General features: G+C 28.4%; 1 protein-coding gene across 4 annotated transcripts in view; it reads right to left on the reverse strand.

Moving 5' to 3' along the window:
- LOC129966056 (nephrin-like) overlaps positions 1 to 27334 on the reverse strand; it is a 171610-nt gene extending 144276 nt beyond the window's left edge. For all 4 annotated transcript variants that reach the window (XM_056080414.1, XM_056080417.1, XM_056080415.1 and 1 more), the window contains exon 1: positions 26562 to 27334. In XM_056080414.1, coding sequence (XP_055936389.1) covers positions 26562 to 26616 — 55 coding nt within the window. In that variant the 5' untranslated portion in view covers positions 26617 to 27334. The remainder of the gene's footprint in view (positions 1 to 26561) is intronic.
- Between the last annotated feature and the right edge of the window lie 559 nt (positions 27335 to 27893).

The following is a 27893-nucleotide window of genomic DNA, read 5'->3' on the forward strand; positions in this document are numbered from 1 at the left end:
CTCGAGGAATTCAACAAGTAGCCATACTTGAATGGCGCCATTTATAAGAGCCTCTGTTCTCTCTTACGCATGTGGACGCCCGCGCATGCTCTGATCTGCGCCGGAGATTCCAAACGCATCCCTAGATGTCCGCTACGTTCTCCCATAGCGGCATAGGCAAATATGTTAACGATTACGTTGTTACGATGTCTCGTACCATTTCATTTAAACACCCCTTGTATTATGCAAATATTTTTTGCTTTCGTTTCCCTTTTTTCGTTCTAAATATAATCTCTCTCGTGTGTGTGAGTTAGTTTAACACATCCTTGAGTTTATCTAAATCAGTGTGAGAAGTGAAAGTAGATTAAGTTTATCAATTTAAATTTTTTTTTTAAATCATAAACGATGTTTCATAGAATACCAATTAAAAATATTCGTTTGAGAAAATATTCGCTGAAATTATTATCTCCCAACCTTCAATGATACATTTTTATACAAACAACCAAAATTGGACAAAGATAAAAGAATTTGAAATAAACAAGCTTTGAAAGTGCAAAAAACGTATGCTTTACAGCAACACAAGAATAAATGCTATTTTAAAAAATAGAAAATTATACATATTTTCTACTCATTCATTTGCGACTCATTTATATAAAGTATTTGGGAATTCTCCTCCTCAAAAATATACTGGCTATGAAATCCGAAAAGATAAGCTAATCTTGTTTCAAACAATAGCTTAATTAATCAGTATTATTCACTTAAAAGTTGACAAATTATTTCCAGATAACAACTTTTTAAACTTTTGTATGGTTTCGGATTTTGAGTAGATACAACTATTTATTTTCTATCCATTCATATAATTCTGCAATAACTCTAACATGTATTGGGTCACTTTTGTATCTTTTAGGAGAAACTTAGACAACGATACTTTAAAGCAAGTGTTCTTAAGCTGCTTTCATTCGCATTCATCTGTGAAAATTTTACATAATCCCATTTATGAACAAGTATTTACGATTATAATTGCAAAAATATATTAAAGCAAAATAATAAAATATAGTATCTATTAAAAATAATTAGAATGTACTTTGTATTAACATGTCTTTTTCAAAAATAATGACGAAAATTGCAAATCAAGGTGGCTGCCTTATTTTTCCTACCTAAAAATTACTAAATAACTCGAGCAAAATGTGAAAAGACAGAAGCTTTCTCTATCTATCTTTTTGCTAGTCTGAAATTCACGAATGCAGTTACACTTAGAGTCATGCCACATAGAAAATCAAAAATTAAATTCCAGAGAGTTCGCTTTAGCGCATTGATGAAATGTAGGGATTTTGACCAATCTTCAAGCAATTTTACATGTTTTCAAATCCCACACTGCGTTCGTTATATGAAAAGAAATAATGTTGCTGAGAGTTATAAATATAAAATGTACATTATAAATAACCGATTAATACTAAAGGCTCTGATGGTCTCATATCACCCGTTCACTTTTAAGCCCAATAAATCGCAAAATCCAAGTCCGTTTTTGTTTTTAAAAAATCAACCAATTTGAAGATTGCTGCACATTACATGTGTAGCTGATTGAATGGTGTCCTTCTGTGACAGCAATAATGCCCTGAAAATATTCTTGATTTGCTTTCTCAAGAAAAATAATTGTTGATAAACGCTTAGACCATTATAGGTGCTTTAGGAAAACTTAATTATATGAAAATAATGATGATGTGGATATTTATAAATGTAAATAATATTAGATAGTCTCCCATCAAAATTTTAAACAGGAGACCGATGAGTCTCAGGATTGAAACTCTATTTACGCAGAGCAAGCCCACATTAAACTGATATGAAATTCTTTCTTCCAAATGTGGTATGAAAGTTTTAATGAAAAGATATTGGCTCTAGCGCCATCTTCGACATCTCGCTCGCGACATGGGCCGCGGTGGCCTGGTGGTAAAGTCTCGGCTTGTGAGCCCTAGGGTTTCAGGTTCGAGACCCGATTCCACCGAAGAACCGTCGTGTAAGGGGGTCTGTGGCACGTTAAATCAGTCATGCCGAACGTCCACCCGCTGGTGTGGTGTGGTGTGGAGAGGGGGGTGCCAGCTCAGGTGTCGTCCTCGTCATCTGACCGGTTCAAAATTACGAGGTCAGTCCCAAAATAGCCCTAGTGTTTCTTTACAACGGGACGTTAATATAACTAAACTAAACCAAACCAAACCAAACTCGACATCTCGCTTCCTTTTTAAAATAAAGATGTCCATGTCCAAATGAATCTAGTGTAAGAGTGTTAATTAAGTTAAGTCCAATCTATTTTTCCTGGATAGATTTCCAAATATCCCCAGTGGATGGGATATACCCCAGAGACACGGAAAAAAAAAATTAACAACAAACTTCCCTCAGTTCAACTCTAGACTACCTACCCTCTACCTCTTCCCGATTATCCGTATCCATGCACCCTTCATCGCAGAAATTCATAATCCCCTGAAAATGTTTTCAATTAAGATCCAGCAGGCATGCGAGTCTTTTACAGCCCCTCCCCTTAACCCCCCTGGAGTGCGTAATAGATAAATTCCAGATGCTCCTCCGCTCTTCGAGTGTTCAGTCATGAAAAGACGAGAAGGAGAGCAAATCTATTTTAGGAATCAACTTATCCCTCCTCCATTGACTCTTCTCTCCCCAAGTACCAAGTAGACGTGAAGAACGGTATTGGCTCTGCGTGCATCGGGAGAGGATGGTGCAGACGTGAGATTGGTTGTTGGGTAACGTGAATGCAACGGCCCGGGGAGAGATTTCAAATGGTGTGAGAGCATGATTGGCCTCAAAAGGATCATCTGCTTACGGTGCAGCGATTAGACAGGATTCGTGGAAGATATGCTTTGCGGAATAATTAGGTCGTAAGGGCAATGAAGTGCATGCATGGGAAGGAAGGTGATTTCTTCTGATTGGTCCACATAAAAGTTTTAAATACGTAGCTGAGGTAATTGCTGTTGCTATAATGCTTTTGGTTTTAGGAATATTATCACACGAACCGAATTTCAAGGTTCTTCATGAACCGAAAAGCATTGCAGATACGATTTCAATAACAGGAAATTTTACTAGACAAAGTTGTAACAAAGGTAAATTTATATATTCTATATATATAGATGGAACAAATTTGTATTCCCCATTTTATTAGTAGAATCACGAAAAAAAGTTGCATTCCACATTGAAATACTATTTCACTGATTACGTGCATGTAATTTCAGATGCCTTATATGGATCTTTCGCTCACAAAGGATTTAAACATCAACTTTCATTCGATCATGATGAGCACCCACTTCATAAAAATATTAGATATGTTGAAAACTTTCATTCGATCATGATGAATACCCTCTTCATAAAAATAATAAATATGTGACATACACAATCTTTGAATAACTCTATCAGCATATATATGAGATTATACAAATATATACCATTGGAGAAACGAGAACAAGTGCTAACCCAGAGTAAAGTATTTTCTACCCTAGTCGTTATGAATGATTTAACAAGAAGCGAAATAGACAATCCCGTTTTCTTAAACATGGGATTGTTTGTTTCACTCCTTCATCATAATTAAATTTAAAAAGTGATATAAACCTAATTTCCATGACATCCCAACGACTGGCAGAAAGGGTATCTACGTTCTCTTGTCACTCCATCATCAATATGCCGCAGATGCCAATATAAACAAAACAATACAAAAAGAAATAACGCATTTATTTTTTATATTATATGCTCTATATCACAATTATTCCCTGAATTATCCCAGAGTTATTGAAAAGAAAAATAAAAAGCACAGAGTACAGAGAATTTATCAGAAAGCTTAAAATTATTATATTATCATTGATTCAGTGAATGTACCCATTATTATTATCCCAATTGGGTCAAAACATTTTTGATGGATAAGTCGTTCAAATTTTAAAAAAGTAGATTTCAATCCAATCTTAAAGTCAGGAACTTAAAAACTTTTATAAAGCGAATGTAAGAAATAAAACTAATCACCTTTCTGAAGGTGAAATATGTTATTGTTAATATTGATTTAATAAACGAGGTTACAAAAATTAATTGATATGCAGGAATTCTAGGTACAGTTCGCTTACAATAATTTTCCACAGCAACTCCTAATAACTGAATATCGATTTCTGATATACAGATAAGGTTCAACCTATATCAATTTCTGATATAAATTCAGCCGATAACATACCTTTTTTTCAGATATTTTTATTGATATTAACTTTTCCGTATACAGTCCAATGTTGAAATTGTTGAAATCTCATGAAACAACTACGCATTCAATAAAAAAACTATTTTTTAATAAACTGATGAAAATTGCATCCTGCATTAATAATGTTACATGATATTAAATTGGAAAGAAAAATTGTTTCCAATATTCTATAATATTTAAAATAATAGATTTTAAATAATAATTTAAATTAAAAACTATTTTTTATAGAAATAAAAGAATGTCATCTTAAAATTTTTTTATTATTTTTAATATTTAGATATAATTTTAAATACATATATGCGCAATATGTCATATAATATTTTTACATATAATCTTTTCAAATATAATTTCTTTGATAGACACAAATTTAATATATATATTTGTAACTATTTCGCATTTATTTTGAAAAGAATCTAAAATAATTTGTATACGAACTAATATAGCTGCTCTTTAATATCATTCTTCTATAAACTTAAAAAACACCAAAATTTTTCTTTATTTAAAAAAAAAATAGTTTAAATCTCTAACTGAAATGGATTTTTATTCATATGACAAAATACTTTCATCTTTTTCGTCAAATTTAGCATGAATCATTAATCTCACTAAGATATTATTTATTATAAAGATATTAAGATATTATAAAGATATAATTATGAAGATATTATTTAAAATATTTAGAGAAGGTATATTGATAGATAGATTTAAAGATATTTAATCATTAAAATATTATTTAATATTAATAATTTTTTTAAGTTAAAACAACTTTTTTTATTTGTAATTTAATTATTAACAACATTATATGAAATATTCTAAGTACCATGACCTGAAAGTGTTATAGTCTCTAGAATTGCCCATGTGAATGGTCAGTAAACCTAGTTTAAAATTAAAATAAAACAATGCGTCCCAAAAAGACAGACGGAAAAAAAACTGAAAATAAATGTATCTAAGGGATGGAAGTCAAGTCAAATTCAGAAATGAATTAAGGAAAAGCATTCATTTTACTGGACATTGCCCTTTTCTACGGTCTTTCGATAAATACTTGCCTTTAGATCTTGAAACGACGAGTATTGGTAATTTATTGAAAAAAATTATTAGGACGTGACGGCAACTGACGACGTTTTTCATTTTCATTATAAATTTGAGTTACAATAGTTTCATATTCGCTGTTAATTGTCATGTAATAGTCATCCAAACTGTGTATGTACTTTCAGCAATGTATGAAACATTGGCATTTTTTAGAATACCCATACGTTCATAGAATGCCGGGTGTTTTTTTTAGACAAAATATGACATATGAAAATTATAGTATTTTTTTTCTACTCATTCTTTATAATAAATAGACATTGTATTGAAGGGGAAATTGTATTTAGACGAAGAGTAAAAAAGGGGTAATGATATCTCTATTAATTAAATAGCTTAAATTTACTAGTTTAGAAATGCATAAGATATCCATTTCATCATCTTTATATATTTAGCCGCCACACGGCAAATATGAATTTTTTTCACGATACTTTATGCCTGCAGGTACCTCATTAACTTCTTTTAAACACCAAGACAAGTATCAGAAACAGAAATCTCTTCGATAAGCATGGCTTCATCTTGTTGGTTTAACCTTCTCATCCTTAAAGGTCATTCGAAGTCAGGAGCCTTGAAATACTGGCATCACAGTTCATCTTTTAAGGATTAAAAAAAAATCTATCTCCTCAATATCTCCGACCGTGAGCAGTTAATGACTGTGAGAGGATATATCAACAATTTCCGCCCGTGAGCAGTTGATATATCCACTTAACTAATGAGTATTAAGCAAATGTGTGCTCACACTTTCTTTGAGAATTCTCAGGAAACCTACCTATCCCCAAACCTATTTGGACGATGGTCTCTATAGAACAAAGCATTCATTTATTTAATCAATTGCACCTAAAACAATGAGGAAAAAATTGTGCAGTTTTATCCAAGTGTTTTGAGCGTGTGCTGTAGCTTTGCTGGACGGACATATGGGGCCTTTCAGTATTTATAACCATTGAATATAAAGTCACCCCTGTTTATTGAAGTAGGTTGTTTTTCTTGCATAGGAGATGGATATCATTTTTTGCAGTTTTCGGCAATCTATAAAATTCCTAGGTACTTCATAGGATGCTAATTTTTATATAATGATGGTGCATTTTTAGCTGATTATTTAAGGCTTTTTTAATTAAAAATTCCATTTTAATTAATAACTATTAAACTAAAATTTTTCGTCTTTTTCCTCCGATATCGTAGAAACAAGATTTAACAGCAATTTATTCTTATTTTAATATAGTATTACATAGGATATTACATCATAAAATAAGTATATAATATCATCATTATAATACACATATTTACCACATAATATCAAACGTCTATGATTATGTCATTATGTCAACAATATATTTTTTATTAATTTAATTAATAACTTAAAGATATTAGAAAAGGGAAAGAAAGATCACATTGTCACATTTATTCTCCCCTTAAAAACCAGGCAAAAATATCTAGTCCAGAATTAAAAGTAAAGATACAGACAACTATTTTTGTGATTCTTTCGTAAACCACACATACACATACAAAAAAAGATTAAACAGTGCAATTTATCAGATTTGCGGGTGGAATTACCTAATTAGCTCGTCGAAAGGGAGAAAATGCTTACAATATTCATGAAATGATAATAACCCCCCAAACACTTGCCACTATTCTGAATAAAGCTCTGAAAAACTACTCATTCCTGAAAGAATCCTCGAGAAGTGGTTGCAGTTAATTGTTCAGCCTCGAGCTATGTAAGGTAAATCCTTTGTTTTCACAATTATTTGGTAGTTTATGAGACGGCGCTGGGAGGAAGAGAATAAGGAAAAGGTTATTTTTATCATCTTAATAGCAATTCATGCTTTGAATATTTTATTCTAAGAATGAATTATCATTTTTGTGTCATTTTTATATCTATCCTGGAGCATAAAAAGGATAATTATTAGCAAAAAGGAGAAATTTTAATTCTTATGAATTATAGATTTTTTATAACTAACCACTATAAATCTTAAATTCAAAAATTTTATCCTTAAGCTAAATAATGAAGCATATTAATTTTTGAGTGCAATAAAAAAAAATTCAGCTTTATTTATTTATTTTATCAAATTATTCAGTGAAAGGAAAGTTAAAAATTAATAAGATTCAATATTATGAGTATGGTTAAACACATCATTTTCAGGATTTCAGAATTCAAACTCTGGTAAAATGATTGAAAACTATCCGCCTTTGGGGGCATCAATTAAATTAATAATATTAATATTGCCATATCAGTCAACTTCGATAGGTTGATTTATTTCATAACGAAGTTATTATTTTAAAATAAACTTGTAGAATAAACAAAGATTATTCTACTTAATTAACCCTTCAGCACCAGCACAAAAGTTTTGAACAATGCCACACGCATCTGGTCATTTTAACCCCAAATTGTCAGGCATTTATTCATTATCTTATTGGTTATTTGTATAAAAATAAAACATGGTCAGAATATATAAAAGTTTTCCCATAAAAATATGTTTTTATTTTAGAGACAAGTGGGGTTTTTAATTTTAAAAAAAGTTGAACTTAACCCTTTTTTCCATACTTTTTCTACATTCATTTTCATTTTCTCTATTCCATTCATATAAAACTTATTATTTTTAATATAAGTAGTTTCCCCTGTATAAAAATACTGGAAAAATAAGAAAATCTACATTTTACATATAGTTTACTTTTGATATTTTTTAGAAAGTGAAGCTTAAACATACCACTTTTTAAATTCATATTTTTTTGTCTTTCATTTTTATATACATACTCAAAAAACACTTATTATTTCTCATTCAAAATAAAATGAATTGTAAACATTAAATTTCACGATAATTTATTCATTTTATAAAAAAACGTATTTTATATAATGATTGGTTTCAGAATCTGCGTTTCGTTTCGTTTCGGTTCTATATCATGATGATTTTCCAAAACTTCATGAATACATAAGTAATCTGAGCTATCAGTATTCTGTATATAAATAGGAAGACTTGCGAGAAGATGTCTGAATCTGTGTTGCTAACTGACATACTCATAATATTAAAAGAATCTGAAACGCTAGCACATGCAGGAGTCAATTTGATCACAACCCTCTTGTAAAAAAAAGGAGATATATTGTTTCATTAATTTGTGCTTATCTCCTTCTTATTCCTCCATGAAGGTACAGGAAGTAACAAGTATAAATGTTTATAAATTCTTTGAATTTTTAAACAAAAGAAAAAGGATAAGGTCAAAAAGACCCCATGCGTATGCTGACTGGTTAAAAGTGTTTACTAATTAATTAGAGAATAAAATTAATGAAATCTGTTACATTTCAGGGTATGAGACTCATTAAAAATTTATTTTGCAATTTTCTTCAAACGTGGTACAGTGAAAAATGAGCGAACACCAATCACGTAACTAAAGGGATAGAAGCTTTCATGAAATGGAAATTTTCGAAATCAGTACGGGGGTTATGGTTGGGGAATTCTATTATGGTTTGGTTCTATTGTGAATACATTGTAAAGATTTTTTCTTAAATTTTTCTTAAGCCTAGAATGAATGAGAATGAGAATGACTTTTTATTTTTTACAAAAAAAAATGTGTTATGAATAGCTGCACATAATATAAGAGAATTATTAAAAAAAATTATAGCTTATTTTTTTCTCGTGAAATTTTAACAAAACAATTAAAATGTGCCAATTATATTACGAATTAAACAATATTCCAATGACACAAATAAAAAGATCACAAATCTGTAATAAAAGTCCCTTTTATCAATATATTTTTACACTGTAATAAAATATTTTAATTGTATTTTTAATGGTAGAATTATTTATACAGCAACCCCCTTAGTATTTTTCTGATTTCCCAGTTTAAATCTAATTCTTGTTCCACTCTTGCCATATATCGGTGTTTTCTGCAAATGTTAAATACATCTAAAAAAGGATTGTTGCCCTTTGAAATAGCCATGTGAAGTTTATACATGGAAATATAAACGAGTAGCCAAATGAATATACGATGCACTGCAGGGTTGGCTAACATTGGAAGAAGGTTTAGATCAAGCAACCACTGATGACATATACAGAAGAATGAAATAAAACACGAAACAAAAATTTACGAAATTTGATCAGTTGCTGAGAATGGGAGACTGATTCGTTGATTTTTCCTGACTATTAAAAATATATAGTTTTAAAAATCATGTGATTAAAAAAATTCTCTTGAATATTAAGTAAAATAATATTCTTTAACTTTTAAAACTTTCTATCAGAATTTCTTCTAAAAAATAAAATGCACAGTTCCTTCTTTTCTTTGAAATAAAATGGATATTTTTCCTATAGAAAAGTAATCACAAAAACTAAAGAACATGTTAGTAAAGTTTACTTTCTTTTATAACTTTCCAACAGAACTCAGTGACTCGGAAGTTTTTTTTTTTTTTTTTTTTTTGTATGAAAAAAAAAACGGTTTGATAGATTAAAACATTTTTCCGTAGGTGAAGGTAGCTCTTTTCTTAGAAATAATCGAAATGGACAAATTGGAAAAAGTTATTTTTAAAAATCTATCGCTTAGAGAAAAAAAAATTGTGGCAAGATTTCTTTATCTGCTGTAGAGTTAATAAATTAAAAATAGTTATCTTCTAAAGGTCAAAAATAGGTTTTTTTTTTCGAAGCTATAGAAAGAAATTTCACAAGAATAAAAATTGTGCAATTGAATACTTCTGAAAAGGATATTAAATAGAGCGTTTTTAAACCTCGAAATGAATATTATTATCGTTGTATGAAAGTAATTCAAATTTATTTATAAACAATGCTGCTTTCTACACTTCGTAACTTTAAAATCATTATATTCTAGCCCTTTATATTAATAGTTGAATAGACTAAGTTAATGATGGTTTGTAATTTAAAAAAGCAGTATACACTTTAAAAAATATTGTTATATACATAATTTAAAACTATTTTTTTAAAAAATGTTTACATATAGAGAGATAAAACGTTTACGTACGTGGCACAGAAATCTCCCTTATTACATATTGCCATAGAGCAGCAGTCAAATTAAAAAATCACCAGACAAATATGTTAAAGTACTTCAATGAGCACCATTACAGCTACAGTTAATTCAGTGTTTTACTAAGTAAAGAAATTGAAAAATATTAATAGGACTACTCTGCATAAGACTTATCAAAAACATTATTTATTCAGAGAAAGAAAATGTAAAAGAAATCAAGAAATAAGTGACATAAAATGTTAGTTTAATCAGGCACGCAAACAGGCCTAACTTCTTTCCAAATTTACCTAGGAAATTAATCGGTATGACTTACCTTTGAAAATTGATGATCATATTTTCCAAAATTATAATATGACAAAAAAGGATTTTTATATTATATTCAAATTCAAGAAATTACCTTTTTAATAATATCAATTTCGTTTCCATACAAATTCTTCTTAATTTTTCATAAATTCTTTTAAATATAATATACAATTTATGACAAATTTTAAATATTATGAAATTCATACATGAAAACATTCTATATCGTGCTTTTACTAACGTTAAAATTGAAATTAAAAAGATACTTTCTTTGGATATTAATTCAGAATTAGAATTTATATTGATTCAGAAACATTTTTTTATATATCGATATTTAAACTTTTATTTCGATATAAAAAAATTTTCACATGTTATAATTTGTTTACATTTATTCAATTGAATTCATGTTTTACGGTCTCATCAAATAATAAGAGGAAATTTTATATATTATATATAAAATTTATTTAAAAATATATTTCGCCTTAAAATTTAACAACAAAAAAGTTAATAATCTAGTTGGACAGGTTGGTCGCCTAAAACTGATAGTGGTTAATATTGCACGAATTCAATTCTATTTAATTTAATCTCTATACTAAATTTAGATTAAAGACTTTAAAATGGTAACATTAAATCATATTTGCTAAGAATTATAAAAAAAAAATTTGCCATGCCCTTATTCCAGAATATATTGAAAATATGACTTAAACCACTGTAACTTTAATTTGATATTTCCAAAAATTTAGAGAAGCAAACAAATTCTTTCACTTATATTTATATGTAAACTACCTGAAACATTAATTTTTTGTGAAATATTTCTGGTATTCAAATTTCGTAGAAAAAAGTTTTCAGCGGAAAATTTCAAATATTTTATATATGATTTAAAAGCATAACCCTACATTTGTAGATTCTAAAACAGTCTTGATTTTCAATCTATGTATGATACAACTATAGGTACAACCATAGAGTTGAAATGGTTGATACTCAATGTGTACAACAGTTTTATTGAAACACAACAAATAAAAACAAACCAGGAAATAAAGATATTTTAAACCGGAAGTGAAGGTTTCATTTTTATTTTTTATCACAAATTTCATCCAAAATAATACTTGAAATATGTATATTAACTCTTTATCTGCCTAAATACAATTCCTCCATTTCAGGAAAATCTGTTAAAAGCTCTACGATACAGGCTTTGTTTTTATGCGTTTATATGAACTGTGTGTAAAATCTTTAAATCTATTTTCTTAAGAATGAATATTTCACTATGATTTTTCACGGCCATCATGATATTTTTAATGATTCAATACAAGTTAATGGAACATAATATGCATGTGTCAAAAACCTTTGATTGAAGTAACGAACTGTGAACTTTGAAACAATTTCATTTAATTATGATTTATAGTCACGCCGAAATCAAAACATGCGATTTTTTATTAAAAACAATAAAAAAATTTAATGTTTATAAAATATTTATTTATTAAAATATATTTTATCTTAGGGTCTACTACATTCCAGATAGTATCAGAGATATACAAGAGCCATGAAACTTAAATATGCTCATTATTTTATTTTTTTTATTGATGCCATTTTTCTTTTCTTATTGATGCCACTTCAGTAGCCTTTTTCAAACATTACCGGCAATAAATATAAAGCATTTGTTTCATTCATTTTTCAGACTAATTGGATATTCTGAATGCTATGAATATGCCTAAATATTTAATGAATGCAAAATACAAAAAAGTACTTCTCTTTTTTGGAAAACATGCTTGTGTATATTGTAGCAAAAATATATAATATATAAAAAATTGTTCAAGAAAAATAACTAAAATAAATTTCAAATTTTATATAAATTATAAACATGATATCAAGGTATCAACTAAATATAATATCATTATATCAACTAAACATAATAGCAATATATCGGGTGCATTAATTTTGAATCCTATATTATAGCCAAAATATACCCAAAGTAACATTGAATTATGAAAATCTCTGTATTTGCACAGTGTCTGGCATATCTCTCGAAAGTTTGGATCAAATTTCCTTTAAACATGATTCAGTAAAGCGCATTCTTTAACCCTCACTTTGCAATAAAAATTCGGTCACAAAGGCTTATCTGGGAAATGATAAAAACTGTTATTAAAACTATCAGTTTTTCGCATTTTTTGGGATTTATACTATTTGTTTATCCGCTAGTCTGTGCATACGATAAGTCAAAAACATTTTAAGCTAGAAGGATGAAATTTGGTATGTACTCCAAATTTTTAGATTTATTTCAAATTTTTAACGAAATCCATTCAGAGAAAGTCTGCTTGTGCGGCTCTTAGAATATAAGTTAATATAACGATTACAGAACAAAGAGAACTAGAGGGGTAAAATATGATACACAGAATTAACATAACAAGTGTGTGATATCCATCAAATTTGAAGTTTCTTAATTTCAAAGTCATATATATAGAGAGAATATCATATACAAAATTTGATTTTAATACTCTGTAAATTCAGAGAGATCAACATTGCAAATCGCTGTATTTAGGGTACTCTGCAAGATTAACTAAATTACGATAATTCTTCCGTAATTTGATAATTTTTCAATTTGAATCTTTATTCCTTCTATCGAATCCTTTTGGAAGATATTAAAAAAAACTGTTCATATGTAAATTTTATATTCACTGGTGACTGTATATATCAAAAAGGAAAACGATATAGTGCTCATATTTTACAAGAAAAATTTAATTGTTGATTAAAATATTTCTAAATATTTATTTGAACAACAATAAGAAATGCTAGAAACAAATTTTTTTATTTAAAGGAAAAAGAGTGCTCATATTTTATAAGAAGCATTTAATTGCTGATTAAAATCTTTCTAAATATTTATTTGAACAATAAGAAATGCTAGAAACAAACGGAAAAAAAAGGCTTCCCTCTTGACACGCGTCAGAAACAATGAAGTAAATATGATTCCATATATAGTTACCAATCATTTAAAAGTAATTTTTAACTGTTTCTTAAACTTTTAGAAATATGGAAAAAAATTAAAAATTCTTGATTTTCCTCCTTTTTTCTTCATAAACAATTTCATAATAGAAGATACTTTATAGCATAAAGAGTCAATTAAAAGTCCTTAGACAAATTTTAAAATTAAATTACACATACAGAAACAAGTCCTTTTCCCCAGTAGAGCATGAGATTACACAACCAAAGTAGGCGTCATTTTACAGGTCGTTTACAAGCATGTGTTGAAGATCGTTATTGAAAAAAAAAACGTCTAAAGTGAAAACTTTGATGGTATTTGATAAAGAATAGAGTCATTTAGTGACGCATTTGTTTTACTAGGGAGCGGAAATGACCCTGAAAACATAGCATTTATATCAATAATACTATCAAAGTCGATTAGTGCCCCATCATTAAACGTCTCGGCATTTACCCCAAAGATACCACACAGCAGAGACAATCAGAGTATGGAGATATTACAATCAAGAACGAACAATGCATTAACTGTTACCGAAGACGTAATCAAACGCGACGTTAATAAACACTTTTAAAGTCAAAAATAAGAATTCGTTAAAAAGATATTTATTTTAATTATTTAACTAAAATATTACTTAATCATAAATAACATTCATCAATTTTTATTGCAAAAGAGCTTTACAATATAAAGTCACTATCTAATTATTAGTTTCTTGAATAAAAAAGTCTAATAAATATTTATAATATAGAAAAAGTAACATATAATAGCAAAGCAAAATAATAACTTAAAATTTAATTATGAACAGGGAAACTTGAATAAAACTTCATTTTACTCAATTTTTTTTATTTAAATTTTTCTTATTAGAATTTTAAAGACACCTTGTTGACCTTGTTGAATAATTTGTATGTACAACCTTTAATCTTAGAATCTTTAAAATTTATAGAATAAAATAAAGTTCATTATAAATAGAAGAATTTATTTGTGTTAATCTAAGGATAAAGATAAGTAGTTCGTTAAAAGAAAAGCCATGGAAATCAGGCTGCGTTAAAAATTCATTTACATAGGCTACCTTCACAAATCTAATGCATGAAATACCTACTGATTCTATTTAATATCTAACAGTTATTCATTGTATACTTAGATCTGTTAGTTTGAAATAAATATTTCGAAATAAAAATTCTATGTATGGTGTTCTATGGGTCAGATTGTTTGACCTATAGTTACAAAATTTGGCCCTAATATTCTTTGGAGAGTGGAAATGTGTCACTTGGAGTGAATGTTTTTGAATTTTTAATTACAATTTTTATAGTGTAAAAATTAATTGCGATTCCAGCGAGTTTTCATGACAATTTTTGAAAATATTCTCTTACAAAAATGATATTTAGTTAACTCAAAGTTTAGAGAATTATCTTTTCAAACATACCAAATTGGTTGCAGTAAACTTCTTCGGTATTGATTAAATTAATTTTAAAGATGTTTGATGTGTATATTTTTGATTAATACTACCATTGTTGAGAATGAAAACCAAGCTATTCACCTTATTGTTACTAATATTCCATCCTTTTTTGGTTTTTGTTTCCTGTCTTTCATTGTTGACAATCTAGCTATGAAGATTCGGCTTAGTTTCTTACATTATATAGTTGTATTGTTTCTGTTCAAAGCATGCTTTTAAACCAACGGCAGCTGTCTGCTTAAAACTTTCTCGCAGCAGGGAACTTGTCATGCCAGTGACACTTTACAGGGCATTCGCGTACAATGGTTACTAAATATTTACTTTTGACGTGAATTTAGCCTTTTTAATGAATCCATCGTGTTATCCTTGGCGAGTTTTTTGGCGATTAATCCCTGACATGTGGCTAATAATATCCGAAAACCGAATTTTTGTTTTGGACACATTTTTCTCAATCGATTGAAACAAAAATTTTGCACGAAACTGCACATGTAGTCATAAAATTCCATACCAAAATTCATATATTTAAGTCATTGCGTGTTTGAATTATCGCGTTAACATGTTTTCTGAAAGTACAGACCGACAGACAGTCAACCCGTACTTGATTTTTGTTGCAAACTTTCACAGGTGTCTACACTAAAGATATTAAATCTGTGTATCGAATCTTATTTATGTAGCTCTCTTCATTTTGTAATTATCGTGTTACTTTATATTGAACAACCAAGCAGAAGGACTTCTGAACATATTTTACTTAAAATTTGATAGAAATTTGAAAATTTTGTGTAAAGGTCACTAACCAAATTCTGACCGTTTAGCTCAAAGCGGTTTTGTGTTATCTTTGATCTTAAATAAACAAGCAGATGGGCATTTTCCAAAAAAAAAAAAAAAATCGAATTCAGGAAGTCTAAAAACGTGTCCAATCATCGAAATCTCGAGTTCGAAGTTTTTGGCGTATAGATGGTAAATCTGTGTACCGAATCTTATTTATCTATCTCTCTTCATTTTGTAGATATCGTGTTGATTTATATTCGAACAACCAAACAGAATGAAAGTAAAAAGTAATTCGAGAAATTACAATGTTTGAATGTTCTAGCAATGATAACTAACTTTTCACCTCATAATTGAACAATATTAAACGTTTTCAACAATTCAATCATTTTTAAATTCTTTGATATTATTCTCCTTTTAGTTATATATTTTGCTTTCTTATTGAAAAACAGTAATACATTTTAATGAATCAGAGGAATTGTAAATAATCCTTTAAAATGTTACATAAATCATCAAATATGTTTTTGTACGTACAATATTTCAATGCTGAATGATTCTTCTCTATTTATTTCAGTTAATTCAGTTACCTTTCAAAAATAAACTTCACTTTTCATGTAAAATGACAGAAAAAGAGATAGGTACATAGTATAATAAACTATCTTAAATTTCCAAATTAAAATGAGTTTTACGGGTATTAAAAAATGAAATTTAAAAAACCTCAAGGGGGAAGCATAAAAATTAAACTACCGACTGAAAATTCTATTGAAATTTTACGCAACAAGCAATTCTTATGAACCAGGTGAACGCCATAGACGGCTAGTTGTAAATATGCTATAACGTTTTCTTTTTTTAATATTTTTATCTTTTACGATGGTCACTTTGAAATAACAATCGAAAGTTCATTATTTATATACTATGCATAAAACATTTGTCGAGCATATTTTTTTTATGCATAAATCTTTCTCACTGCGTATGAGTGCCTTAACTATCCTTTTTTTTCAAAGATTTTATTGAATTGCAGAAATATAATACATCATTGAAACAGGATGATATTCTAATCCTCTTTAATAATATGTGATAAATTTTCCCAAATAGTTTTTAGTTCTTAAATGAATCACAAGAGATCTCTTAAACACAGCTGTCAAGAAATAACATAATTAGTAGCTCCAGTTCCCTACTTACTTATTGTTATTCCTTATAAATACGAATTTTCTTGTTTAAATCCTTATTCTAAATCATATTATATGTCCTTGACAATACCATTTTAACAAAAGACGTTAAATATTTTGATAGAATGAATCTTTGATGGCATTTTGGAAAGTTTGAAATTTTGAAACTTCTTATTTTTTATATTTGAACAATTTCAAATCGGAATACATCAGTATTCTTCATAAAAATAATGAATCTTCTGTCATTTTATCATTGCCTTTTCTTAATTTAAATAAAATAATGGTGACGGATTTGTTGAGAAAAACAAGAAAATAGCCGAATCATATTTCCTGGCCATAATATCAAAACAATGTTGTTGAACAATATTTTATTTTTGAAACTCAAAATGAAAAGTGAAAGTAAAAGCTCTTTTAAAATGATATGAAAGTCTAATATAGCGTTTTTCTTTTATTTTCAGCTGTCATAATTTTCCACAATTTCAACAATTTCAGATGTCATAATTTTAGCTTGAAATACGATAAGATTGGCCTAATATTCACAGAATTAAGTGTATTATATTATGGCCTAATATTCACAGTTTTAAGACTTTATTAAAAAATTCGCTTTTTGAACTTATGATATAAGTTATTTAAGAAATGTACATTAACTTTATTACTAATAACTCCGGTATCAAATTCATCAAAATATGTGAAATTTCGATTATAAAATGCAATGTAAAAAAAGAAAATTTTCAATAAATGTTTAAGATAAAAAGAGGAATAAACAAAAAGACAATATAAAAAAATTGATCTGGAAAAAAAGTATCAGTGATTTAAAACATAGAGTTTATATATCATTACATGATAAAATTTCGAATATATTGGATAGTTTAGTATTTTCGAATGGTTTTATTAATATCAATTTAAGGATAGGTAACGACATTGTGTGCTTTCATTTTATTTTGCAATATTCAGCGTTACTCTCGTGTTTTTTCTCAATATTAAAGCAATCAAAAAGGATTTAACTTTTTAAATTTATTAATTAAAAATTAGATACAGTAAAAAAGATTAGAATTTCTTTGTATCTCATTATGTCCTTTGGATGTAAGACTATTCTTTATAGGAAATGGAGATCAGGCGAATCAATTCAGTAAAAAATTGGTTTAAGGTCTGTCTTATCACTCTTATAGTCTTAATATTGAGTATTGAGTATTATATATATAAAAATAATGAATGAATCGATTCCTTTAAATGTTACAAAAATGTAAATAACGAATATGTATAAATTTCACGTATAAAATAAAATTAATATTTAAGAGGTAGATACGAAATAAATGATGTGATAATGAAAAAAATCAATTAAAACAATATAAAATATAATAAGCGTGAATAATTTTAGATTTTATCCCAAGTGAAGCATTAAACATTTTAGAAAAAAAAATGAAAGGAAAAATGGATCTATTTAAAAGGTATGAAAAGCACGACCTGAAAGAATAGTTTTCGTGTAAGAGGCATGAAAAATTTTCCGAAAAGTACACATGCGAATTAAGTAACTCACAACAGAGCACATTTACCAAAAATGACTGGTAAAGCAATAAAATAAAAAAGTATTAAAAATACAACTGACATTATTTGTATAGTATAATAGATTTATAGATTATTCTATCATAAAATAAATTAATATAAGGTGTTTTCATTATCTGCTACTCATTCTCGCTAAATAACGTATATATTTTGAAATCCGAAATTGTTTTCTCTCATTTCGTAAGATTCGACAAACATTTTTCTTTCTTATTCACTGCAATCATGTATATTCTGTGTTTGAAACCAAAGTAATGGAATACCCCATCTTATTTATCCTCTCACCCTTTCTTCTCAAAGTTATTTTCACTTTCCGGAAATTTACATATTTTTTGCAAGTCGTTGCTACGAAAATGAGACCATCATCATATTTGGCTAGACAGCCCAGGGTGGTCCAGTGCCTTCCACTGAATTCTGTTCCACCGCATTCTACTTTTGACACTTGTGTGCCAGTTTCTTTCTTGGATACCCAGGAAGTCTGTCTCCACCGATTCCATTCATTTCATTTTGGGTCTACCACTTTTCCTACTTGTTAGAGGTTTATATAAAAAAAAATTAATATGGAATCATCATGCATTCTAAATATATGAGCTGCCCAGTTCATTCGATTTATTTTTATGAACTTTATAATATCTGGCTGTCTATAGGTTTTACATAACTCCAAGTTATATCTTCTTCTCCAAACATTGCTAATTTCTATCCCACCAAGAATGGCTCGCAAAATTTTTCTCTCGAAAATGGTTATTTTATTTTCTCCAGCTTTGGTCAGGGTCCAAGTCTCTGAGCCATAGGTAAGTATTGGTCTAATTAAGGTTTTATATAGTAAAAATCTTGTATTTCTTCATAGTAGTGAGGATTTAAAAAATCGTTTTAGTCCGTCAAAGGCTTTATTTGCATTCATTAGACGACCTTGAATCTTCTTGAGTGTGTTATTGTCATCTATAACTATGGAACCCAGATAAGTAAAACTTTGGACAACCTGAAATTTGTGAGAACCAATTTTTAGATGAGATTCATGGGAGGTTCCATTACTTAGTACAGGCATATATTTGGTCTTGCAAATGAAAGACCATAAAAAAATAAAATTGTGTTGCTTGTAATTATTGTTGCATTCAGTACGTGAATGAAATTTCAAATGATAAAATATACTCCGTAAAAAAAAGTAATATTGTAATTTTTAGTTCAAAGAATGTGATGAATGACTGAATAAATGAAATGACTTATCTCAATACATTTGATTAATCTCCTCTTCATACAAACAATAATATATCCTGAAGCGTACGCAAATTCATTGTAGATATTTTGATAATTCCCGAGACAAAAATAAAATTTTAAAAAATAAATAATAAAACAATTGCTGTAAAAAATGTAATATCGAGTAATAATGAACTCAATGATATTACGAAATGATTTGTCTTTGTACTTGAATAACCTCATCTTCGCATAAACTAAATTGCCCCACACCGAAAAACTTTAGAACATCGTCCACAAAGCCACTGTAAATATTTTGTTAATTTCTGTTACACTAAATAAAAAAATAATATTTCTATTTTACTCTTCCCTTGCCGCCTATGCTGACAAGTTGACCCAACTTCTGACTTTGATAAGTTGCCGAAATATTGCGAATACTCAATTTCAATTAAATCTCTTATGCATAATATGTTCACGTTCTGTTTCCCGCAATAAAACATTTCTAAGCATTAAACTGTAATAGATATAAAGATGTATTCCTTTAATCGGCTTACATATGATTTGTAAATAAAACCTTTCTAATGAAGTCAAATCCCGTGATGTCATAGTGCCATTAAAAGCATAACATTGTAGTTAAGTTTTTTCCTAACTGCATTCTAATTGCACCCTCTTATTTCTTATGCAAACTGTGTAGCAAATGTTTCCCTCTAAGTTACATGCACGAAATAAGGAAGTGTGTGTGTGTGTGTGTGTGTGTGTGTGTGTGTGTGTGTGTGTGTGTGTGTGTGTGTGTGTGTGTGTGTGTGTGTGTGTGCACTGCGTGCGTGCGTGCGTGCTTGTGTATCTATTAGTTTAAAAGTAAGTATCTAATCTAAAAGTAACTATCTTTTCGTATCTAATCATGTAAAATTTATGTTTGTTTAGAAAAAAAATTTCATCTCATTTATTTTTATAAAGACTTTTAAAAAAAAATTACCACTGACACATTTTTTACCTCCATACTTTTCGTACATTATTCTGTAGGCCAGAGAATCAAATCCTTACTACAGAACCGTGACGTTGAAATACAATATCGACATCATCAAACTTACAAAAACATAGTTGGTAAAAGAAATGAAAAGTTTTTTCCTTTCTAGGCGGAAAAGTAAAAATACTTTTTCTAAAAGCATTAATGATAAAAAGTATAAAAATAAAAATAAAAGAAGTATTTGAAACTAGAGTCAGCAAGTCATGTTATGATCTTACAACAGACAGACTACGACATCCGATATATTTCGTGAAAAATAGAAAACTGAAAAGTTGCTGAAGTAAAGAGAAAATTGGTTTCAACACAAAAGTCTCAAATAATAATTGATGTATCTGAAAGATTTTAAAACCATTTCTTAACAAAACGTCGTTACTTTTTCTGCAGTAGAGAAGATGTACTCAATTATTTAAAAAAAATTAAGACGTTTACAAGCAATTTAATATTCAACAGCTTTCAAACATTCAGCAGGAAAAAAATAATTTCTTCATTCAAAAATAATATGGATGAAAAATTTTGTTTTAACTCATTGCATAACAAAAAAAAATACTTGCGAGAAAAACTAATTACATGCAGTTGTTTTTAAAAAGTGAAATGTAAGATTCTTATTTCATAAAGGTTGATAATAAAATTAAGTAATTGTTGGTTAATTTTATAATGATTTTTTTCAACAATATCCGAGTTATTTTTCAATATCATTAATATTAAGCGTTCATTCAGAAATAGTGCAAGTTTTTTTAGTAGTTTTTCATAAATTCATTGACATATTTTGATCATGGATCATAGTTAAGGCAGAATTACGTAAAGAATAAAATATTTAAATTTAAAAATAATATGGTTAGAAAAAAGCTTTTTTTTTCATACACTGATTCAAACCTGTGTATTTGATCAACAAGAGCGAATATCCTTCTAAAAGATTTATAGTAAGAGAATATTGAATTCAAATACAATTTTATTTAAATTTTACAGCTATAAAAAAATAAAAGAATAGGAGTAAAATATAAATAATCATTTTTTTCCATCAAAATTTTTTTGCTAATTTTCAAAACACTTTCGTCTTTTAACTTACATTTAACAAAAATTCAAAGACATTGATATAGCAATTTTCAAAATATTACTCTGAACATATGATTCCATGCCTTAATATCTATGAAATATACTACTTTTTGGTTCATTCCAAAATATATATAATGCAAGATATAATTCTTTAGGGTTAATCGATTCTTAAGAACGAAACGCATTATTCATAGAGGAAATAGAATATACCTAAACATTCATTCATATATTGCAAGAATAAATAACAAATAAATAAACTAGTATGAAAAAAAGATAAATGTATGATAAATATTTTTAAAAAAGAGTGGCTTGGACTTGACATCACGCAAACAAACTTGGCCGTCTAGTATTGCAAACTTGCTATGCATGTTATATATACCGTACACAGCGAACACATCCATTATGTCAAGAGATAAGACATCACATGTGGAAGTCGTTCCAAAGAGACTTAAACCTTTTCCAGACTTAGTATGACCAAGAAATCGTTTACATACATACTGACACTACATCCTCGTACTCAAATATTCCTATAAGCTTGAGCTTTCAATTAAGATACAGAAATAAAGGCTTCTTCACAGTTTTCATTTAATAGTAATTTAAGAAATTTTCACTGTACTTATTCTTGGCGGATTAGGGAACCAAATAATCCTGGGTCTAGGCACATGTGGTCCTACCGACTAGGAATTCGGAAAGGAAATTTGCTATTGAGAAAGTACTTAAAATGTGGAGGCCGAATGCTTTTATTTTGCTTTAGAAAAAAAAACTTGATTCTCCGCAATTTTGGAATTTGATAGTAAACTAGATAATTTTGTCTTGAAAGGATCATAACTTTTTCACCTAGCCATTCTTAGGTTCCACGAACTCCGTCCTCGACATATACAAAATATGATAAAATATCACCAATATTTTCCAATTGCTTACATATTTCTTGCTCTTTTATATTACATTATTTTATTTTTGCTTAATAATTTAATTCTGGCATAGAAATGCATTTTTTCTATCAAGAAATTTTATATTATATAAAACTGAAGTTGCTCTAATCTTTAGATTGCAAAGAAAAAGAAAGAAATATAATTTAGTGTTCCCATTGGAAATTCAAGGATTAATTAATGGCTGGTGCAAATTTTATTTGACGTTAAGTGTTTCATATGGATTGAATTTTGAAGCATCTAAGGTGTGATTTTCGGAGGATGGTGAAATGACTATGCTACAGTATTTTCTTAGAACACAATCAGTTTAATATAATATAAAAACTCTTGATAAAAAATATGTATACTCATAACCAAAAGTTTTTTATGATTCTTCGAGATAGAAAATACATCTAACAAATCACGATTGCAACAAATGAAATGATAAATCAAAGTTTATAGCATTATATTATTTTTAAAAAAATATGCTTAAAACTCTTAAAAGCAAGAAATATGCTTTTACTATCAAATTTCTAATGAGAAAATAAGTCAGTAAAAGTCTCACAAAAAGAAGGGTATTCTAAAATAGCATAAAGCCTTCAATAATGTGAATGATAATGCTGCATTTAATGAAAATGTTAATCATACCTTAGCCGAATAACCTTAGAAAATGGATAACAGAAAATAATAACATTTAAATAAACTTTTGAAGGCTAAATTTTTACGAAAATAAATTTTTTGAAAGCCTCCAAAATTACTAAACAGGCGCTGAAACATTCTTAAATTGCCAAGACATCCTTGGAGCACGACCACAAACTTCCACTCCACACTTTTTATGCCTAATCTGAATTAATTTAAATCAATTGATATATTTTCCATAGGTTTTGAAGAAATCTAGACAAAAAAAATATAGTTTATATAATAAAATTTTCAATAAAACTCAAAATTATCAATACTTTTTTTTAATATTTTCTAAGATGTGTTAAATTTTGATATTAAATAAATATTAGAAGCGCATATTAAATATTTTGCTGAACCAATTTCCAGATTTTCACATTAAAGTCTTAGGGAGACGTTTGACCTTCAAGCGCAGTTAGATCACATAACGCCGAATCATATCTCTGGTATCAGTAATCAAATCCCCACTCCGATAATCCTTATTTCTCCACTAATTCTAATAATTCTTTGGCACATAATTGTATATATATTTTTTGTTTAGTTCGATTAACTCTCGATTTGAATTTATATCAAATCTACTTTAAAACACCTCTAGTTATTATGAACCGTAATAAGATGACCAGAATTATATTTGAATTGCTAACTCACCTTTTCAAATTTCTGTAATGCGCATGCCGGAATATTTAATTTAAATTGTAATTTTTGGCTTATGCATAATTGCATCTTAAATTATTTTTTTTCTATAACGTTAAGCTTTAAAATAATAGTTCTAAATACATTTTATGTTATTTATAATTCATATTCTAATTTCCAAATATTAACGTTATAGTGAACAGTATACGTTTGACCTTCAAGTGCAATTAGATGATTTCCTTCATGAAATCAGCAATCGAATTCACGATTCGATTAACCTTAAATCCAACCTCCTTGGCACACTAATTCAAGTTGTTATAAGTTTTATACAAATTTATGATATGCAGCCGTATGCATTTTAAAGCAGCCGTATGAAAATGTCAAGATAATATAAATGGCTTTAGTCAAAATAAACAATTAGTTTAAATAAAAATATCCATTCTTAAATAAAATGTTATAATCGTTGATTGCATATGACATATCTGATAATAAAATTTAATTGGCATTAACTTTAACAATAATTAAATAAATGTGTAATGTTTTAAATAATAGTCTCATTGTGAGTTAAACAATGCAAAAATAAAACAATTTAATTACATATTTAAAAAATGGGCTAATTAAGAAATATTTAATATTTCAACTAATTTAATAAAGATTTGAAAGTATGTAAATCAAATTAATAAAATATATTGTAAAGCAAATGAATAAGAGGTCACAGATTAAACGATAAAGAATATAAAAATTCAATAATTTTTTTCTTGGGAAAGTATTTAATTATTTTGCATATTATTATTATCTTTTAATTAAAAGAAAAGCAGTTAGGTAAACTATTGTTTAAAGAATTTAATCGTTATTTAGGTGAAAATTCGGCTCATATTCCTACCGTAAGCTTTAAAAATAGGATAAGATTTACTAATCTTTCGATTGCGAATACTTTTTTTCCCGTTTTTCTTTCTTATATGTTTTTCAAATATAAAACAAAACCATTCTACAAATTACTTTTGGTAAATTCTCTTTTTGTTATACTATAAATAAGTATATATTTGTTATGCTATAAAAATGATTGCATATTCATGATACATAGATAGAGAAAAAATACTCAAGTTAAGCATTTTACGTTTTACATAATTAAATGTTCATTTGTATCACATTTATAAAATATGAATATATATTATCATCCATATGATTAGATTAAACCTGATCAAATCTATTATTTCCTAACAGACATAGTTGAAAAAGCTTGAGTGAAGATTTTTTCTTCTTTAAAGTCGAATTAGAAAATTATTAAAATATGATTAAATTTATCAATACTTTCTAATAATAAATATGAGAAAATTAAAATGATTAATTTAAAAGAAACTTATGTTATAATTTTTTATCTGTGTTACGTTTTTAGTTTCTAATGCTTTAAAGAGCGTGCTTGATTTCGTATATTTTAATAAGTACAATGTATTGTAATCTCTGGCATAAAATTTCGTCGAATTCAATCAGCATTTATAAGAATTTTAGAAAGATGTTTTTTCTTTTATAGCGTAGCTACAAATTTTATGATTGATACAAATTTGGGCTTTTACTTTAAAGCTGCATATAATTGAAATTTTTGTCTGAATATAATTGTGACAAAAATTAATTACAATAACCTGTTTATAATATTTATAATAGAACTAATATTTATGATATTTATAATAGAAGAATATTTATAATATTAACTATATTTGCATAACATAATAGAAATGTTTGTTTGTCTTAATATAATTATTAGAAATATTATTTTACTTTTTTTTTAAATTCCTGCAAATGATATAGTGGAAGCAATTTAAGAGTGCTTTATTTTATTTTCAATTTTGCAGATTAATAATGCAGCTAAAAACTTAAATGAGAAATTTATAAATTTTCACATTTGTTATTTTTTATTTAATAGCTATTTCCTAAAATTTGCAAAAAATTCTATTGCTTTTTGATAATATTTCTGTGACCCACTTCGGAAATTTTACTATAAAGCATAGGGAAAAAATCACAATTAAAGATACTAGTTGTTCCTAAAAATGCTTCTCCAAACCAATAAAAATATTGCTTTTTAAAAAAATTTTACAATTCATATTTTCAATTTATAATGTCCCGTTAACCGACAAAATAAAAGTCCTAGTAAATGAGAACGAAAATATACAAAATATTTTAGAGAAAATTATCTTATATGATTTAAATTTACTTTTAAGAAAAGGAAGCAATTTCTCCAACTGATTTGTTATAATATTTAAAAATATAGTTTTATTCCATTTATTTGGAAAATAAAATAAATTTTCAAATTATGCTATCATCATTAAAAGAAATATTTGCATATATAAATATAAGGTTAGTATAATATTTATATATAAATATAATATTTACAATTGAATGCTAGTATTACCTAGAAAATTGTTTATGAAAATAAAAATATGTATTCAAATTTTAGATATTGCTGAAACAAAATTATATGAGGCTCTACGAGATGGCTGATTATATGAAAGATCCTTAATATGAAGAGTAATAATATATTTCAGTTTCTCTCCTTTTAATAAAATTATATGAAATATTGTTCCAATTATTACTCACCTTTAAACAGGCAGCTGATAAAAAAGAACACTTGAACAATGCAGATCCAGCACATCTCGGTGATGAATCCTGAGCTTAATTTTTTTTTTTTATGTACGTGTTGAAAAGCGAGAAGAACAAGGGGGCAGTGTTTGAGCAAACGATTTGAACCGAGCTAACAGACGATAAGATAAAAAAGAGACCAGAAAAGTCCGCGTCGACAGCTTCGAGTCAAGAGCACTTCGATGAACGAGCTTCTGGAAAACATCTCTCCCCTCTCCAGTCCTGTGCACCCATTATGAAGCACCATTCAAAGAATTTTAAATATTTCCTGGGGAAAAATTCATCCGCAGCTCTTTCCCCCCACTCCCTGATCAACAAGAGTCACCGATTGAAGGCCGATTGTTCAGGGTGGTGAGGTGGGCTTGCCATCACTATCGTAGTGGTGGCTCTCTCGTTGATGCTATAAATAGCACTTTTCGCGCATAAATAGAAGAAGGTGCTTTTGCTCGAACTGGATGGGCGAAAGTGCTTTTCCAACAATTGGATTTTAATGGCTGCTGCGGACACAATACAAGTGCTGCCTGCAGCAGACTGGAGAGTGGCGAGCAGACCGGCGAAGACAGAGATCTTGCGAAAAATCGTGGACGGAGATGGTGGGGTCAGACGACGATGATGTCCTTGATTCTCTTCCAACAGTTGGAGCAGAAGATGCTGCTGGTGGTGATCCTGATATTGGAGATGACACTGTTAGGGTCAGTCTCGCGGTTTCAGCTGTCGCTTCACTGTGACCGACTAAGCATGGGTAGATAACAGGACATTCTTGGGGGCTGCGTCGATCGGTGGTAGGGCGATCGATCTTTTGGCATTTGCGCAGATGCGTCCAGAGGGAGAGAGATTCTCACAGCGGCGCTGCTAGAGTCCACGTAATACGCTAACGTTACTTTTCTGCCTTTTCTTTTCTTTTTATTTTTTATCTTTCCTGCTTCCACCAGTGCTGTTCTTTTTTTTTTTTTTTTCCTTCATTTCCAAATATGGGAGACAATTTATCACGTGGAGCTCCCTTCAATTTCTTTTGCTTTTTACCAGGCCTGAAACCCGTTCTGTTACCCTTTGTTAGTTATCATTCTTTATTATTTTTTTATTTTTTTTTTCTCTCTCTCTCTGTTCCGATATCATCAAAATTACCTCTGATTTTTATGAGTGTTGGGCGATGGATATCAAATCAAATAGTAATAAGAATTGATCATGAAGATCAATAGGTGAAATATGGATGAAGTTTCGATATTTTTATTTAACCTTATAAAGAGTGGTTGCTCGAAATAGCATATCGAAACTCGTGGTTGGAAAAAA

Source organism: Argiope bruennichi, chromosome 4, assembly GCF_947563725.1.
Source record: "Argiope bruennichi chromosome 4, qqArgBrue1.1, whole genome shotgun sequence".
NCBI classification, from domain to species: domain Eukaryota; kingdom Metazoa; phylum Arthropoda; class Arachnida; order Araneae; family Araneidae; genus Argiope; species Argiope bruennichi.